Source organism: Bidens hawaiensis, unplaced genomic scaffold, assembly GCF_021521415.1.
Source record: "Bidens hawaiensis isolate Kalapana, Puna unplaced genomic scaffold, B.hawaiensis_p1.1 tig00062525_1, whole genome shotgun sequence".
In the NCBI taxonomy this organism is placed as follows: domain Eukaryota; kingdom Viridiplantae; phylum Streptophyta; class Magnoliopsida; order Asterales; family Asteraceae; genus Bidens; species Bidens hawaiensis.
In genome coordinates, this window is record NW_027501224.1 from 17,648 (window position 1) to 36,193 (window position 18,546).

Sequence of the window (18,546 nt, forward strand, 5' to 3'; positions counted from 1 at the left end):
TTGAAAAATAAAAAAGGAATTTTATGTCTTGGCCGCTCATCCAAATTATTGTTTAAAATCATTCGATCCATCCATATTATGTGTTCAAGATTTCCCACCACCCTAAATAATTACCGAAGGTAATCAATAACCAAAGTACTTATTTATTCTATAGTTTCGTATAAGATCAATCATCTTTTACAAAAAATCCATTTTTCAAACACTCTGATATCTTCTAGAAGATTATAAATATAGCAGGCAAAACAATTGCCTTGGACACACGGAATATGATCTTTTATTTTATAACCGAAGAAACAAGTCAACAATATTCCTTCTTTTACTTAAAACCCATCAACAATAATTCGAATAAAATAATCAAGTCAAGTCACAAATCACAAGACTCGACCGCGTTATTTGAACGCACGCATCAATTATATTATAGCACCATAAAACCATTACCAAAAAGCATATACCTTTTAAGTTTTAACATCTATATATATATTACTCTCCCTAAATCACAACTTAATACCAACAGGTTAACAAAAAAATATAAACATATTAAACAAAAATGAGTGTTGAGTTACTAGACGGTGCCATCATTCTCGGCTTTATCGAAGATGATGAAGCGTTTAATGGTTCAGTTCAAGATCGTTTCACTTACTTAGATACAAACCATGATGGTGTGTTGTCATATTCGGAGATGTTGAAAGAACTACAGTCTTTAAGAATGTTTGAAACCCATTTTGGGATTGATGTGAAACCCGACCCGAAAGAGCTCTCTCAAGTTTATGATTCCTTGTTTTTGCAATTTGATCGCAATTCGAATGGGACGGTGGATTTGGAGGAGTTTAAAGCTGAGACAAAGAGGATGATGCTTGCCATGGCGAATGATCTTGGTTTGTTGCCTGTTCAGATGATATTAGGTGAAGATAGCTTTTTGAAGAAAGCAGTTGATAGGGAGGTTATGAAGGTGCAATCTAATGTATCTGCTTAATGAGGTGATCCATGCCTTGAGTATGTTTTTCAAAGTTTTGGTGTTTGATTTAGTGTCTTATATATGTATGGACCTATGGTTATGTACTTGCTAACAGAATAGTTAAAAAAATGTGTGATGTAAACATTAAAGTGTGTTTAGGGTAATACTTGTAAATGGGCTGTGTTTGTGGGTTGACAGGTCAAAATCGGCACAAACCCAAAAGGTTAAATACAACATGTATATTTGCGCATAGACAATAACACGTACAATCTGTTCAACCCTATAAAGAGTTTACTATTTTACATATTGTTTTTATCTTTAAAGCAATTATTTTTTAAACTATACCAATTTATTTTTAAAATAAGTTTAGCACACGAATAATAATATTGCTTGAGTTATTACATAAAACATATTTTTATAAACTAAAAAAACATTGGTTGAATGGATCAACCCACAACCCCATCAAGTTGACACAAACAAGACATATTAAACTAGACATGTCAGCTGGTCCAACCTAAAATTGACCCTACTTCATTTAAATTAAACTTAAACACTTAAACCCATAAACTTCATGTTATGTTTATGTTGTAACACAAATTCACACCTCACTTAACAGTATTTGTACGAGGCCCAATCCTACATCCTCATTTTACCCTACCCGTTTCAACTCGATTTTACCAAACAACATCTCGCGATGGCGAAACTATAAAATTACTTTGAGAACTGTAAATTAGTTTTTCTCAGTGAGGATAAAATATATAAGACAATCAGAAGTTAGTGGAGCTTGAAAGGAAGTCGGCCCAATTAAGCAATGTCATAAGCGTGAATAAAACATTGAGCATCCTAGGTAATTAATAAATCAAAGAATTTGACGTTAATATGAGAGAAATGATGTAGTTTTAATTTTAAACGTAATTGGGGGAATGGATAGAACTTGTTTGATAGTTGTGTAATTGAGTGGCTTTGGTGATGTAAATTGGTGTTACAACTTGCTAGTTTCGATGTTGTGAATAAAGTAATAAAATTTTGCTTTATCGTTAAAAACAGGATTAGTGGTGTTTTTTAAAATAACCTTTGAGTAAGATATAATTCGTGTATATATAAAAAATAAAGGAAAATTATCCAGAGATCGAAGATTGATCCAATAATGTATGCTCAAATTATCAAATAAGTCATCTTTTAAAACTAGAAAAAATCGTTAAGTTTGAAATCAAATCAGGATTCAAGTTAATGGAACTCAAATCTAATAGTTGTGGTAACCAAACTACATGAGACATGTAAAATGATTATTTACGGGTCCCGAAACTTTAAACCTAACAAAAGTTATATATGTTTCAATAAACTTGGACCATATTCTAGCTCATTAAGCGGCTCTCTAGAGATGGTCCTTGTAGAGTTCATCAATTCTTGGATCACCTACGTGGCTACGTGAGAGATTGGCCAAGATTATGGAAAGGGGATTCACTTGAATGATCTGCATCAATTATTTTCAATATTGTTTAAGATAATATAAGCTTAGAACCTGTGTAAGACACAGGTGTAAAATATCAAAATCTTTATATACATCTTAAGTGGAAAATGTATTTCATATACTAAAGATTTTAAAGATTTATTAACCAAAAAATCTTAACAATTACAATAAATTGCTAGGGATATATATTTATTGTAACACTCATCCATGGGCTTTGAGAGTTGAGACTGGACGAATTCATGGTCGTTGGAAACTAGAGGAGACCACAGGTGAGGGTGAGGGTATATTGGCTTTGTTCTAATTAAAGTTTTATTAGTATTTTATTCAATGTCATTTTCACACTCCACTTCCATTATTGCTGAAGTTGAAAAATTTTCGTTTCACCACCATTTAAATATCTTCTATTCTTGTCCCATGGTGAAAAGAAATTATAAGCATTCCAACATGATTAGAGGGACCAAAACTAAAAATGCACTAACATCAAAAAGGAAATAATGGAATAGACATAACCCTACTAGCAAGAAAACTTTATGAAACCCAATCTGCTACCAACCATGTGCTCTAAAGCACCACCATAATAAAAATATTATTAAAAAAGAATAATAAAAGAACATGTTACAAAAGAAAAGTACTTGATAACTCTTATCTACTCTTTACTTTCCAGTTTTAGTCACCACTTCCTTGATCTAAAGTTCAACACTTCCAGCTCTAAAGTTCTCTAACCCTTACCTAATCCAGGCTATTATTCACTTATTTTCTAATTACCATTAAGGTGTTAGGCTTTGCTAATTAAAATAACAAACTCAAAAGTTTAGCATTCAAGTGCACGTTTATTTCAAATAATAATTTCAAGCAACATCAAACACACACAATAAGCAACACTTATTTTAAGTAACAAACATATGTTATGAACGTTTATTTTAAAGTAGCAATCACATATGACGTAAAAAGTAACACAATATGCATATTAACAGTGTTAAGTAACAATCTTGAAGTTGAACACCTTATAAGATTCTACTTGTGCTTCTTGAAAATCATATGTACTACACTCGCAAAATCCAAAATGTAAGGTGAGGTTATTGGCCTCTTTTTTTTATCTGACCATGTTTAAGGAGATTAAGAAAAATTAAATGATAAAAATGTAGTGTGTATTGTATTTTGTAGGTACTGTAAAATAAACACACCTCTATTCACGATAATAACCGAATGTAACTTGAAGAAACGTGGATCTACTCACTGGTAGCAGATCTACTTTCCTCGGGTGTGATTAAACTATTTCACCGATGGTTCTTCTGGATCCGAGTTCTTCCACCTACAAAATGAACAGCGCCGTTACTTACCCCTCAGAAAGGGACAGAGGGGTCCTCTTTGGGGTAACCCTCCGGCGTGAGAATCAGTATCTTTTGGAGAAGATAATAATGTTTGTAGGTAAGTCAATCTCAAGAGTATTGCTGAATCGCTGAATACCCTTGATGATGTGACTGTGTGTTTTCCTGTAACTGACTGTGAGTGAATATAATTCAATATGATTGAATGTGATATCACTGCTTGTAACTGTCAATGATTGAGTGTGAATGAATGTGTGATCAAAGTGGAGTTGATGCTGTATTTATAGTGCTAGGGTTTTTACTGGTTGGGCTCAACCTCGTTGGCCTCCTCCAATCGCACTGCGCCACGTGCCCTCTGGGACACCTGGCGCTTTCTCGTTGGTTGTAATCACGTGGTAGCACATGTGTCATGCTGAGTTGTCGACCTTTCATTTGGCCGTTGTCAACATTAGCATATTCTTACTCCTTAAAAAGATGCCTTCTGGAAGATTGTCTGACGTGCACAATCAAGGTTGCCCTAATCCTGATTTGGATAAGGACGAGGTTGATTATGTGCACGTGTGATATGCGCCCATCCTGAGGATGCGCGAAGTCTTCTTTTTATTCTCACGCGCAGATATTTCATGCGCAAGTGTGATATGGACGAGCGTGTGATATGCGCCGCGCGATGGTGCGCCGGGCGCATATGCGACGCGCGAGCATATGTGATGTGCAAGAGCATGTGATATGCGCCGCGCGTTGATGCGCTGCGCGCATATGTGATGCGCGAGCATATGATGCATGCGCCATGCGCCTAGGTTTTGGCTTTGTGCCTTAATGTCTTTATCTTGTGGGTTGACCCGCCTTGATTGGTGTTGAGGCGGGTACATACCTCTTCAAGCCCCCCCAGTCTAATGTGTGTCTTATCTCGCGCGAGCGTGGTGAGATAGATATTAGACTCACTGAATTGTCCTTTTATAGGGGGTTTTGTCGTTTTCCTGGTTGTTTCCATCATCGCGCGAAGTTCTATCCACTTTGTTGAAAACCAAAGGTCCAAACACGTGGTTGGTTGGTGGTGACGTGCGCCGTAAACGTGTCAGAGGTTTCGTGTGCTCGAGGTGCTACAGTTGGCTTTCACGTCCCCTCACAGCTGTCCTGAACACGTGTTGCACTCGCATTGGTTAGTACCTGCGAGTGGGGGCGCGTCACTGTGCCGTGGCAGGTCGGTTACAATTTTATGTCCCCTCACACAGCTGTTAGGGACACGTGTCATTCCTTCGTTGGCTTGCACCTGCGAGTGGGGGCGCGTGGAATCCGATCAGCTGCCACATTTCTCTCTCCTGGTCCTATAAAAGCAGGCCCCTAGAAAATTTTGTATCCTCATCTTTATTGTTGTTCAAATTCGAATTCCTGCTTTCACATTCTGATTTGAGTGTTTACATCGATTCGAATCCTCGATTATCGGCTATTACAGTTGTATGTCTGATGTTCATACTCGTCTAGCCCTTCAATCACCTCCGTTGCCTCTCGAAGACGCCGTGTGAAATCTGTGGTGATGTCGACATTGAAGCAAAAGGGGAAGGGGAAGAAGGTTGTTGAAACCACATCGGAGGAAGTAGGGAGGACCAAGGCCACCAAAAGGTGGAATGAAATCCCCTGCAAATTGAAGCAGGCGGATCTCGACAACCTCATCACCTCTCAGGGGTTTCCCACCCTGTTTGGCTGCATGTTGCCTAGGTCCGGGCAAACGGCGGCGAACCCGCCTGCCGGCTATATATCCCTATATAGCCACTTTTTCACCCACTGCAACCTTCGTCTCCCGATGACAAGGTTTGTGGGTGCACTGTTGAAGTTCTATGGGATTCACATATCCCAAGTCCATCCGTTTGGACTCGTGCGCGTGACTCACTTTGAGTTCATGTGCAAATCCCAGCGCGAGGAACCCACTCCTCGGCGCTTTCAATATTTTTATAAGGCCAAGATCCAAGACAATTGGATCTCTTTTATTCCTCGCAGTCAGAAGGTGAAGTGCTCCACTGTTTCATTCAAGAGCCTTCATGACTGGTCAGAGAGGTTTTTTTACATTAAGGCCGGTGTGATCCCCATCCGTATGACTATGCGCTCTATCGCTTCTGCGCCTGCGGATGAGGGTGTCCTCAAGAACCCAACTGGCGCATGGGTTAAGAAACTGACCGCCGAACCATCCCCCGCGAAGAAAATTTGCGAGGAGGCGCTGGTTGGGGTCGGCATGAGCAGGCTCTGGGCCGACAGCGCGCTTGAGCCCGTTATCCAAGTCGACGGGTTGTGTAAGTTTTTTTTTTTTTTTTTTTTTTTTTTTTTTTTTTTTTTTATTGCGCTAACATCCTTCTTTTGCTGATATCATTTAACTCGTCTTTGCGCAGTCACCAGGGATTACATCCTTGCCGCTTATGATGAACATGTGGAGGGCGGCTCCGTCGAACTTGGCATTGGGGAGGTTGGTTTCCCGGATCGCTTCGATGACATGTTCATCCCAGTGGATCTGGATTTTGACTTTGACGGTGACGCGCCTGGTAAGCCTTCGCACTCTTGCTCATTCCTTTAGAAGACCCATGCTTATTAACAGTTCTGTCGCTTGTTTTTGTAGATGCGCTTGAAAACTACGAGCTAGAGCTCGCGGAAGAGGAGGAGGAGGAGGAAGAGGAGGCGCCTCTACTAAAGCGCAAAGCTAAGGGGAAATCTGGCGCAGGGGCCAGTAAGAAACAGAAGAAAGAGGACACCCCTGTCGCTCATCCCCATGCTCAAACGAAGAGACCTAAGGAAACCACAAAGGTTTCTTTAAGTTCTCTGCCTGTGAGAGTGGGCAGACCTCCTGTCCACTTGAGGTATGGTGGCGTCGCCTCCTCCTTTCGCGCGGCTGACGAGAGAAGCAGTGCCGCGCCTGCAACAGGTATACTTTATTTATCTTCATCTGGCTGAATTGTTATTAAACCCTTGCTCCTTTAAATGTTTGCAGAGGCAGCGACGGTAACAGATCAGCCGCCGGCGCCCCAAGGTGCCACGGCTGCGCCGGGGACTCCATCGAAGTCCCCTGTTCTACCCTCTGAGAAGGGTAGAATGGATTTTATGGCGATGTTCGATGCGCGAACAGAATTGCGCCAAGGTAAGTATTTGCACATATGTCTTATGAATTTTTCTCTTTGAAGTCAGTCATAAACAATTTTTCCTTGTTTATTTGTTCATAGGAGTTGTAGCTGGCGCAACAGTTGCTGGTGATACTCCTGGCGCCGCTTCTGGCGCCGCTGGTTCTGGTCCTGCTCCTGCTAGTGCTGAGTCTCCCCTTATTGGGATTACCAAGGAGCAGGAGACGGTGTTGCGGGCCGAACTGGCGGCGTCGAGACCTCCTTCGCCTCCTCCTGCACGTAGCCCTCCCCGCGAGGCTGGTTTGGAGCCTTCCAGGTCGCAGCAGAAGAGGCCTGTTGAAGGAGACGAGGAGGACGAGGGGGTTCAAGGTGAAGACTCCTTAGGAGATCGCGCCAGCCCTGCGATGCCGCAAGTGTTCGCAGCGCAGACCTCTGGTGGGGCTGGCGCTGACTTTCCTGCTTCATCCCCGCAGGTATGTATTGATTTGTTGGTCCGCTTCGCGTATCTCCCTATAAGTATGTTTTATGACTTAGAACTTTTCTTACATTTTTGCAGGAAGGTGACCACGTTTACCGCCCGAGATGGAATATTAATGAAGAAAGTTCCTTTCAATCCATGGGCGTATGCGAGGACTTCTGGGCTCATGCCGTGCCTCCTACTGAAAGGAGGTATCAAGAGGAGCGCACTCGCGCGGACTTGCTGAACGACCATGTTTTCGCTGGGTCGGCTTTTTTCGCTGCTTCCCAAGAGCTTCGTCGTGATTATATTAAAGTACGCGACGCTCTTGTGGAAGCCCAGCGAGAGGCTAAGGTGGCCGCCTGGAACCTGTCTGATGCTCGCGCGCGAGCTGAGAAACTCCAGGCGGAGCTCAGTGAAAACCGAGCAAGTGCCAACACCGCATACATCAAGCGCGGGCATGAGCTCCAGGCTGCGCGGGAGAAGCAGCAGTTGGCGGAGGCCGAAGTTGCCAAGTACGCGCGCAGAGTGCGTGTCTTGGAACAGCAGGCCGAGGCGCGTGACCAAGCTATCATCAAGAGTATTACTGAGAAATCATCGTTGGAGAGCGAGGTTGCGCGCCTGAAAAGGGATTTGGCGGCCGCGCAGGCCGATAGAGATGAGGCCTTGGCCACGGCGGCGTCCAGCCAGGAAGCACTTGGTGCTGCGCAGGCGGAGAAAGAAAAAATTTTGGCGGCAGCAGCGTCTGACAAGGAGGAACTAAAAAAGGCTAAGGAAACTGTTGAGTTATTAAACTCTCAGGTTCCTGCCCTCGAGACGTCTGTTGCTGGCCTCGCGCAGGATCGCCAATGGCTGGTGTCACAGGGCATGGCTCGCTGCGCTTTGGCGATGAAATATTCCGCCGAGTTTCAAGCCCTTGTGATGGACTGCAATGCCGCCGCGCGTTTGGTGGGCCGAGCTGAAGGGTTTACGGATGGGTATGAGTATGGCATGTTGAGGAAGAACCCATCCGAGTACCCTTACAAGTTCGATGCGGCCTGCGCGGACATGGCCGCGGTGGGGGAAAAGTATATGAATACTCCCATCCCCATCCTTATGCAGGTACCTTGATCTTAATGAGTTTTACTTTACTAACTTTTCTAAGTGTTTGTACTCATTACTTTTCTAATGATTTACAGATAGCTGCGCTTGCTGACCAGCCCGACCTCGGCGCACTAAAGAAGTTGCTTGATGATTGCGAGAGGGCTGGTGGCGATGATGGTGGCGCGGGGGATGTTGCCCCTGCCAGCGGCTCTGGCGCGGCGAAAGAATCTGCTCGTGACACCGTTGTGATCGAAGACTCCAATGAGGAGGAAGAACTTGACTATGGTCAGTTCGGAGATGAAGAGCAGACCGCGCCAGATGCTGCGCGAGATGATGAGGATGATGAAGCGGCTGACGTCGACGTGGAGACTTGAGAAGCCCTTCATCAAATTTTGTATATTTATCTTTTATACTTGTAGTTTGTAACTCATCATACTTGTAAATTTCGATCCAATGAAATGAAACTTGTTATCTCCTTTTCGTATCTTGCGCATTTCCATTCATCTCTTCATGTTTGGTTGTATAGATATAAGATATGCTTGAACGTTAAAATAAGAACAAGGTTGTAAGGAAATTATTCACTTAACCTCTGTTCTATTTTGTTTGTGGCTCTCGCAGTATCTTGCTCATGCTGACATGCACGCTAATTTTTCGTTATTTCTTTTTCGCGCGTTGGTGTCACGCGGTATGGAAGTATGAGTTTAGCCATTACATGTCAGCTTGTGTTACTCAGATATCCACTATGGTTCCGCGCGCGGCCTCGACCTGAGACCTTAACATGATATGGCATGTACTTTGCCTTAGTTTTGTTTAAGGATTTTTATGATCAGGCTGCGCGGGGTGTAAGATGGATGTATGTGAGTGTTTTGAGCTAAGGCTCTTTGTTTTGGGCTAAGGCCCTGACGATTTTAGAGTTAAGACTCATTAACGTGTTTGAGCTAAGGCTCGTAATTTTGGGCTAAGGCCCTGACGTTTTAGAGTTAAGACTCGTTAACGCGTTTGAGCTAAGGCTCGCGCATGTATGTTTTACTTCGCTTTATTTTGTTTTGAAGTCAATATAGTGTTGTCATATTGTTCCAATTTAATAAAGGAAGTGTGAAACATGTATGCAAAGGTAAGAGAACCAATATTGAAAGATAGCGCGACAAATATTGAAAGATAGCGCGAATCATCATTGATGATGGCTTAAAAGCCTTGATTACAAATTTGAACTTTTTACATGAAGCATTTTCTAAGTTGTGCCGCGTTCCACGCGCGCGGTATCTTTTTTCCGTTCAAATCTTTTAAAGCGTACGCGCCTTTCCCCAGATCTTCTGAAATTTGATAAGGTCCCTCCCAATTGGGGGACATTTTTCCTGGGGGTATTGCGCGACTAGCTTCATTGTTTCGAAGGACAAAATCATTTTTCTTGAAGTGGCACTCTTTAACGCGCTGATTATAATATTTTTCCAGCTTTTTCTTGTATCTGGCTTCATTAATGATAGCCGCTTCTCTGCGCCCTTCAAGCAAGTTAAGGTCCAACCTTCTATCGCGGTCGTTATCAGTTTTGCCCATCATGAGTACCCTATGGGATGGGCATCCAATTTCCGCTGGGATCATAGCCTCTGTCCCATAGGTTAGGCTGAACGGGGATTCGCCATTGCTAGTTTTGCTTAATGTCCTGTGCGCCCACAGGACATTAGGTAACTCTTCGACCCAAGAATGGGATTCTCCCTCCAATCTTTTCTTCAGCCCATTTAGCAAACTTTGATTCGCGCGCTCCACTTGGCCATTCCCTTGAGGATGGTAGACGGACGTGAAGATTTGGTTGATGTGCAATTCTTTGAGCCAGCTTGATATCTTCCTGTCAGTGAATTGTTTGCCATTGTCGCTCACAATTTCCAGAGGAAGGCCAAAACGACAAATGATGTGGCTCCAGATGAATTGCTTCATCGCCTCAGCTGTGATTTTTGCTAGTGGCTTGGCTTCAACCCATTTTGTGAAATAGTCTATCGCCACTACCAAAAATTTCACCCGCCCTTGCGCTTGCGGCAGGGGCCCCACAATATCAATGGCCCATTTGTGGAAAGGCCATGCTGAGGTGACTGGAATCAAGTTGTTTTTTGGACGCATGGTGTTTGGCGCGTAGCTCTGACATGCCTTGCATTTTTGGATTTCTTTTAGCGCATCCAAGTACATGCCTGGCCAATAGTAGCCCGAGCTCATCGCCTTGGTAACCACCATGCGCGGACCAGCGTGAATTCCACAGATTCCTTCATGAATCTCCCTAATCACATAGCTTGCTTCTTCCGCATCCAGGCATTTCATGAGCGGTCCAAGATAAGAGCGCCGATACACTGTACCATCAAGTAGTTCATAGTTCTGCGCCTTGTGTCTTATCTTTCTCGCCTGTGCGCGATCATCCGGTAACTTCCCCTCTTTCAGGAATTCCATTATTGGAGTTATCCAGGATGAAGGAGTTGTATGAATTACCAGGACCGATTGCGTTTGCACTGACGGGCTGCTCATTATTTCCACCCTGACATCTTTGCCAAAGTGATCAAAATTAGTTGATGCCATTTTACTCAACGCGTCTGCGGACTTGTTTTCGCTTCGCGAGATGTGTATGATTCTGAAGAAGTCAAACTGCTCAACGAGCTTTTTTGCCTGCTCTAGATACAGAGGCATTGTGTTCTCCTTGGCGTCATATAGGCCGTTGACCTGAGCAGCTACCAAGTAAGAATCAACATGCGCCTCTAGTCTTTTAACCCCAAACTTGCGCGCGATGCGCAGACCAGCCAGCAGGGCTTCATACTCAGCCTCATTGTTGGTACTCTTGAAGTCCAACCTGATAGCATAAGTATATTCATGATTATCAGGGTCCACCAGTTTGAGACCTGCGCCAGACCCTTCGCTGTTGGAGGCTCCATCAGTGAATAGCCTCCAAACATCTTCTTCATCATTTGGTCGCGGAGGGTCTACCTCGCGCTGAGCTTCTTCAATCTTTCCCTCTGGGATTTCCGTGATGAAATCCGCCAAAACTTGACCCTTTATTGCTGGACGGGGCTTATAAGTGATCGTGTGTTCACCTAATTCCAGCGCCCACTTTGTCAGCCTTCCGGAGAGCGCGGGACGTCGCAAGACTTGCTGGATGTTGTAACCAGTCAGTACTTCAATAGGATGACCATTGAAATATCTATGTAGCTTGCGCGACGCGTGTGTTAGTGACAAAACTAATTTTTCCATGATGGAATAGCGCGTCTCAGGGTCTGTGAGCACTCGACTCACATAGTATATTGGCGTTTGGATCCCCTTGCGATCCACCAATAATACTGCGCCAATGGCGCGATCTCCAGCTGACAAGTACAATGTAAGGGTTTCGCCAGGAAGTGGGGCTGTGAGCGCGGGCAGCTTTATGAGACATTCTTTTATCTCATTGAAAGCTTGCTCAGCCTCAGGCGTCCACTTGAATTGGCTCTTCTTCAAACAGTTCCTCAAGGTGTTAACGAATGGAGTAGATTTGCTGGCGTGGTTCGCTAGGAACCTGTTGATTGACACCAATCTACCATTCAGCTTCTGAACCTCTTTCATGGTGGATGGTGAAGGCATGTCAAGGATGGCTTCCACCTTCTCAGGATTCACCTTGAAACCCTCCTTAGTGACCATTACACCAAGAAATTTCCCCTCTTCCGCGCCAAAAGTACATTTGCTCGGGTTGAGCTTCATGTTAACTTCCGTTAGGCGCTGAAGAGTTTCCTCGATGTCGTTGAGCATTTGTCTCTCCTCCCTGCTCTTGATCACCAAATCATCGACGTAGACTTCTAGATTTCTTCCGATTTGTTCACTGAAAACCGAATCCATAAGTCTCTGATAGGTTGCGCCCGCATTCTTTAAACCAAAGGGCATTTTTGTGTAACAAAAAACACCCTTGTCGGTTCTGAAGGCCGTCTTGTCTTCATCCTGTGGTGCCATTTGAATCTGGTGATAGCCTTTGTAGGCATCCAGGAAACATTTGAGCTTGAATGGCGCCACGGAGTCCACCTTTGCGTCGATGTTTGGTAGTGGGTAACAGTCTTTCGGACATGCTTTGTTGAGGTCCTTGAAGTCAATACACATCCTCCATGACCCGTTGCTTTTCTTTACCATCACAGGATTGGCTACCCACGTCTGGTATCGGATCGGGCGGATAATGTTTGCGCGCAACAAGTCCTCAACTTGCTCATTCATGGCCTTCGCCTTTTCATCCCCCATGATTCTCTTCTTCTGAGCAATTGGCTCCACCGACTTGAACGTGTTAAGAGAGTGTTGCGCCAAGTCTCGCGGGACCCCAATCATATCGGAGTGTTGCCACGCGAAGACCGACATGTATTTTGTGAGCAACCTTTTCACTCTCAATCTCGTGTCGTCTGAGATGGTAGCGCCAATTGTGACCGTTTGGTCGGGGAATTTTGGGTTTAAAATCCACTTCTCTGGCGCATTGTCCGCCGTTGGAAGTTTCATTCTCCCTTCCCGCGGCGTGGTTGTCACTGCGCACAAATGATCGCGGTAAACAAATACTACGCCTGTTGGTGTAGGGATCCCCAATGCGCCGTGCGCTGGCGATGGTACAGCATTAAATTGGGCAATTGTTCCCCTACCCAGGATCATATTGTGGCATGACGTGGTGGGCAAGACCAAGAAGTTGACAACTTCGGCTCGCTTGTGCTCATCATCCCCCATAGTTAGTTCAAACTGAATCTGGCCTAGGGGATGTATGATTTCATTTGAGACACCACAGATTGGTGCGTTCACAATTTCGAGCCGAGCTTGGTCTGCCGGGTCTAACTTTCTGAAACACTGCTCATACATAATGTCAGATTCGCTTCCAGTGTCCACCAGGACCTTTGACACTTCGTAATGAGCAATGTGTGTGGTAATGACGAGAGGACTGCTTATTGAAGGGCCTCCCCTGATTCTTGGGAAGATGACTTGCTGCTCGCGCCAATCTCCGTGAATTTGCGCGCTTCTCTTTCTTGACGTCTGCCCTTGTCGTCCCCCCTCAGCCACACAGATTCTTTTGTACTTCTTGCTGGCAGAGGCTCCCTCCGGTTGCTCATCTTCTATTCTTTGGTTTTTCACCAAGTGAGCCAGCCTGCCAGACTTTACATCCTTCTCGATCGCATCCTTTAAGTGATGGCATGCGTCGGTGTTGTGGCCCGGGGACCTGTGAAATTCACAATATTTACCACTGTTTTGCGGCCCCTTGTAGTGTAGTTGCTTGGGAGGCTTGAATTGGACATTCTCAGTACTTAACACCTGTGAAGGTGTTTTAGTGAGGGGAGTCCATATTCTTGGCAGAGGTCTGCTAGGATCTCTGCCGCCCTCCCTCTTGTCACCCTCCCCGTGTTTACGAGCATCCTTTTGGGGCTGGGGTGAGCTTGGTTGCGCTTGTTTTTCCGCGGAAGAAAAACTTGTTGGCTGCAACCTGGACCATACAGAGTTCTGTTTGGCCCTCTTCTCTTTGCTGCGCGGTGATTCAGCCTGATGCGCTCTTTCTCTTGCCCTATCTTGGGCAATCTGTTTCTCATTTCTCGCGAAAACTCGCGATGCCTCCATTAACTTGGCCCACGTGGTGGGCATACCATCTTTGCTTACGAGAGCTCGTCGTAACTGATCACTGCGCGCGCCTTGTATAAAGGCCACGCGCAGGAGATGCTCAGTTATGCCCCCGATTGCCAGGGACTCCTGATTGAAACGAGTGATGTAATCTTCAATCGTTTCATCATTCCTGCGGATGCAGTGCATGATGTCATCAGGATCGCGCGTGTGCCTGCGCTGCTGTACGAAGTGGGCCTGGAACTTTTCTAATAGTTCCTCGAACCCATCAATTTGCCCTGTCGGCAAGCTCTCGAACCATACTCGCGCTGCGCCCGTGAGGCAGCGGGCAAACATATGACACCATGTTGGCATCGTCCAGCTCTCTAGGTTTCCCGTGTTATAGAAACCTTGCAAAAAGTCATCTGGATCTGTCGTGCCATCATATTTCCCCAGACCACTTGGCATCTTGGTCTTGTGCTGGATGGGAGCCTGCGCGATGCGCGCAGTAAACTTTGAGTGTTTTACCAGGATGGCTGGTCTGTAGGGTGTGGTTACGTCCACTTGCCCTCTGACCGGTGGGCTGTATGGCATGTGCAAATCCGGATCTGCTCTGGCTCCTGGCGCCATGTTCACAGGCGCGCGGAGCTGCGAGCCTCCTGCATGAGTATCCCTTGTCTTTCTCATGCTATGCACCTCTTCATCACTGAACTCTGTGTGTGCAGTGTGAACAGAATGCCCTTCTTCCGGCGCGCGCGGCCTTTTTGTGGGCTGCTTCTCCATCGCTTGCCTTTGTGTTTGGTCGGCTAGCTTCTTCTGTTTGATCATTTCAGTGTACTTTTCCATCAGACGCCGCTGCTCATTTATGAGCCATTCATTCGGATCGTCTGCTTCATCTTCTGGACCCATTGGTCCCTTCAGCTTCGCGCCGGCCATATTTTGTAACGTGTGATCATCTGGAGGAGTTTCAGTCTGGCCGTGAGGGGTTGTGACGAAGGGACGGTTGCTGGTGGTACGCGTATAATCACGCGGAACCCTCAGAACCTGCTGTCCGTCGTTAACACCCTCACGTTCTATATCCTCCAGAGCTTGATCAACGTTACGAACTCCAGAAACCATGGTGATTGAATTTTTTAGATCTGGATGAGATCTGATTGCCGTTTGTAACAGTGGATGGCGCCAATGAAGAAACGTGGATCTACTCACCGGTAGCAGATCTACTTTCCTCGGGTGTGATTAAACTATTTCACCGATGGTTCTTCTGGATCCGAGTTCTTCCACCTACAAAATGAACAGCGCCGTTACTTACCCCTCAGAAAGGGACAGAGGGGTCCTCTTTGGGGTAACCCTCCGGCGTGAGAATCAGTATCTTTTGGAGAAGATAATAATGTTTGTAGGTAAGTCAATCTCAAGAGTATTGCTGAATCGCTGAATACCCTTGATGATGTGACTGTGTGTTTTCCTGTAACTGACTGTGAGTGAATATAATTCAATATGATTGAATGTGATATCACTGCTTGTAACTGTCAATGATTGAGTGTGAATGAATGTGTGATCAAAGTGGAGTTGATGCTGTATTTATAGTGCTAGGGTTTTTACTGGTTGGGCTCAACCTCGTTGGCCTCCTCCAATCGCACTGCGCCACGTGCCCTCTGGGACACCTGGCGCTTTCTCGTTGGTTGTAATCACGTGGTAGCACATGTGTCATGCTGAGTTGTCGACCTTTCATTTGGCCGTTGTCAACATCAGCATATTCTTACTCCTTAAAAAGATGCCTTCTGGAAGATTGTCTGACGTGCACAATCAAGGTTGCCCTAATCCTGATTTGGATAAGGACGAGGTTGATTATGTGCACGTGTGATATGCGCCCATCCTGAGGATGCGCGAAGTCTTCTTTTTATTCTCACGCGCAGATATTTCATGCGCAAGTGTGATATGGACGAGCGTGTGATATGCGCCGCGCGATGGTGCGCCGGGCGCATATGCGACGCGCGAGCATATGTGATGTGCAAGAGCATGTGATATGCGCCGCGCGTTGATGCGCTGCGCGCATATGTGATGCGCGAGCATATGATGCATGCGCCATGCGCCTAGGTTTTGGCTTTGTGCCTTAATGTCTTTATCTTGTGGGTTGACCCGCCTTGATTGGTGTTGAGGCGGGTACATACCTCTTCATAACTAAACCGCATAAAAATAGTAATCACACACACATAAATATCTTTAACATTTCTACGGAAAACTGAATTGCCATATTGTTAACATGTTAGGGTTTCTCGATTCAAATTAATCAATAATCTCAAACAACATTAATTAAATCAACATAATAAACAGACAAACAATTTCATTTAACCACCCCAACACCCCTAACATCCCACTTGTGATTCTTGAAAATCTCCAAAATGTACCATGAAGTTATCAGTTTTGTTTTATCTCAATGCTTTCTTGTGACGGTACTTTCTTCATGTTCAAGATTATAACCCATCTTGAAGTGAAAAACACTGTAGAATAAATTTACCATCAAAAGTAAATACAAGTGGACCATATCTTATTGTTCTTTTGTACCACAGGCATATGTGGTATCTTTTTCCTTCCTTTTTCCCCGATATAACCAAAACAGCCTAGATTAATTTAATCAATTATAGATCATCATATCCATGGGCATCACCGGAGAACTCGTGCGAAATGCATTCTCAAAACATCGATCGTTCGGAACCAACCATGACACCAATGTGAGTATCATTTCTTGTTTATATTAAGAGGTCAGATATACACATCGTTTAAAATCTAATCATATGCCGTTAAATGGTTTCAGACAGTTGTTCTGACCAAAAAAAAGTTTGATCATTTGTCAGAAAGCCTGTCTGGATATTGGCCGCACGACTGTCCTGACCAATAATTTTCAAAGTTTTTTCAAAGTTTGAATCCTCTATGGTCAGAACGGCAGTCTAGATATCGTTTAACAGTCGTTCCAACCAATAATTGGTCAAAACAGCCGTGTGAGTGTTTTGTGGACAACCGTTTCATAGTGTGAAATCAGATAGGAGCACTGGTTTAGCTATAGCATGACGAACATTATGTTAATCTTGATATTGAACGTTTTATATAATTATTTTCTTACATTTTATTTTATAAAAATAGGTTATGAGAAACAACCATGCAGAAAAAAAGAGATGGGCTTCAGTTAGATCATATCTTTGTGGTGATGAGTTTAGTTCGGTGTTGGCCGAGGAAGATTTGGGTTCTAGAAGAACCTCAAAGTCAGTTGTTCTAGAAGATTATTCTTATTCTACTCGAACATCAAAAGCTACTGTTTTTAGTTCAAGAATTGATGATGAGTCAGCATCTGTCAAAGGTGGTTCCGAGACCACTGTCACACAACAGATCTCGAATGAGACTGTGAATGATGAGAGTGAAAAGACGAAATTGCCCTCCGAAGATGAGGCTGCACTTGTTATTCAGTCAGCATTTAGGAGTTTTCTGGTAATTATACGAAACTCTAATTTTCTTGTATCCTTTTCTAGGATAATGGCCGTAAACTCATAATGTCCATTTCAGCGGTCAACATCAACAAAATGTCAATTTGGTCAATCAATTTCCAAAATGTCTACTCTAAAACTCGTTGACTCGATTACTTTTTGGTCATTATTCGACGGGATTTTTAACCAACCAAATTCTGCCATGTGTCATAAATCGTCGGTTTGCTAGTTTATTTTAAAAAATGTCGGAGCTGACGAGACTAGTTAGGCGAGTGACGAGATTTTTTTTGCTTCCAACGAGATTTTTTGAACAATCTCGTTGCCTGAAGCCAAAAAAATCTCATTGGAAGCTAAAATAAACCTAATTAGACTCCAGAATAAATATTGTCGGAACCCAAAAGAATCTCTTCGGACGTCTAGATAATCCTGTCTATCTTAAAAAAAAAGAAGTTATTGTGAGTTTTTTGACTAGAAATTTATTTTGGCGGCCGAATAGATTTATTTTGTTTTCTGTGAGAATTATTTTGGTTTTTAACGAGATTTTTTTAGCTTCTGACAATGTCTTTTAGGCAATCTCGTCGTCGAAAGCCAAAAAATCTCGTTGGAAGCTAAAATTAATCTAATCATATGCCAGAATAAATATTGTAGGAAGCCAAAAGAATCTCGTCGAACACCTAGATAATCCCATCGGCTCATTGAGTAATGTTTATTTGGAAGCAAATTTGCAGGCAAGACGTGAAACTAAAAGAGTTGAAGATATGGGTGATCGGGATCTTGACTCGGTTGCGACATCGGTGGAAGTATTAACCGGTAACTCGGTGGTGGAGGTTAATGTTGAAGATGGTAGTGAAAGTTGTACTCATCGTGTGAAGCATCACAAGAGTGCAAGAGTACGAACATCTAAGTTAAAGGTATATCCTTGTATAGTTTGACAAGATGTGTTTGGTTGAGTAAAAAGGCGAGTCGAATTTTAAAATCGGTTTTGAACTAAAATCAAATTCGTAATTTGGTACTTTGGTACGTCTTTTGTTTGGTATTCGGTTTTCCAAAGTCTATATCCGGTTCGAGTTGAATAACAAATAGTGGTTGCTAAGTTCAAAGTCTGAGCTGACCTAGTTCATT

The 18,546-nt window shown here is 44.0% G+C and overlaps 2 protein-coding genes across 2 annotated transcripts; both read left to right on the forward strand.

The window, feature by feature from the left end:
- The first annotated feature begins 547 nt into the window (after positions 1 to 547).
- On the forward strand, positions 548 to 973 carry LOC143603726 (uncharacterized). Its single transcript, XM_077080442.1, has one exon. It carries the CDS (start codon positions 548 to 550, stop codon positions 971 to 973), a length of 426 nt encoding a protein of 141 aa, XP_076936557.1.
- Positions 974 to 16,529: 15,556 nt separating this feature from the next.
- Positions 16,530 to 18,335, forward strand: LOC143603727 (protein IQ-DOMAIN 33-like; the record flags this gene model as incomplete). Its single annotated transcript, XM_077080443.1, has 3 exons — positions 16,530 to 16,677; positions 17,087 to 17,428; positions 18,153 to 18,335. Coding segments are annotated over exons 1-3 (600 nt in total), but the record flags the coding sequence as incomplete, so codon positions are not given.
- Between the last annotated feature and the right edge of the window lie 211 nt (positions 18,336 to 18,546).

Coding starts and splice junctions, on each gene's coding strand:
- LOC143603726 (XM_077080442.1), top strand. CDS start 548: ATGAGTGTTGAGTTACTAGACGGTGCCATCATTCTCGGCTTTATCGAA.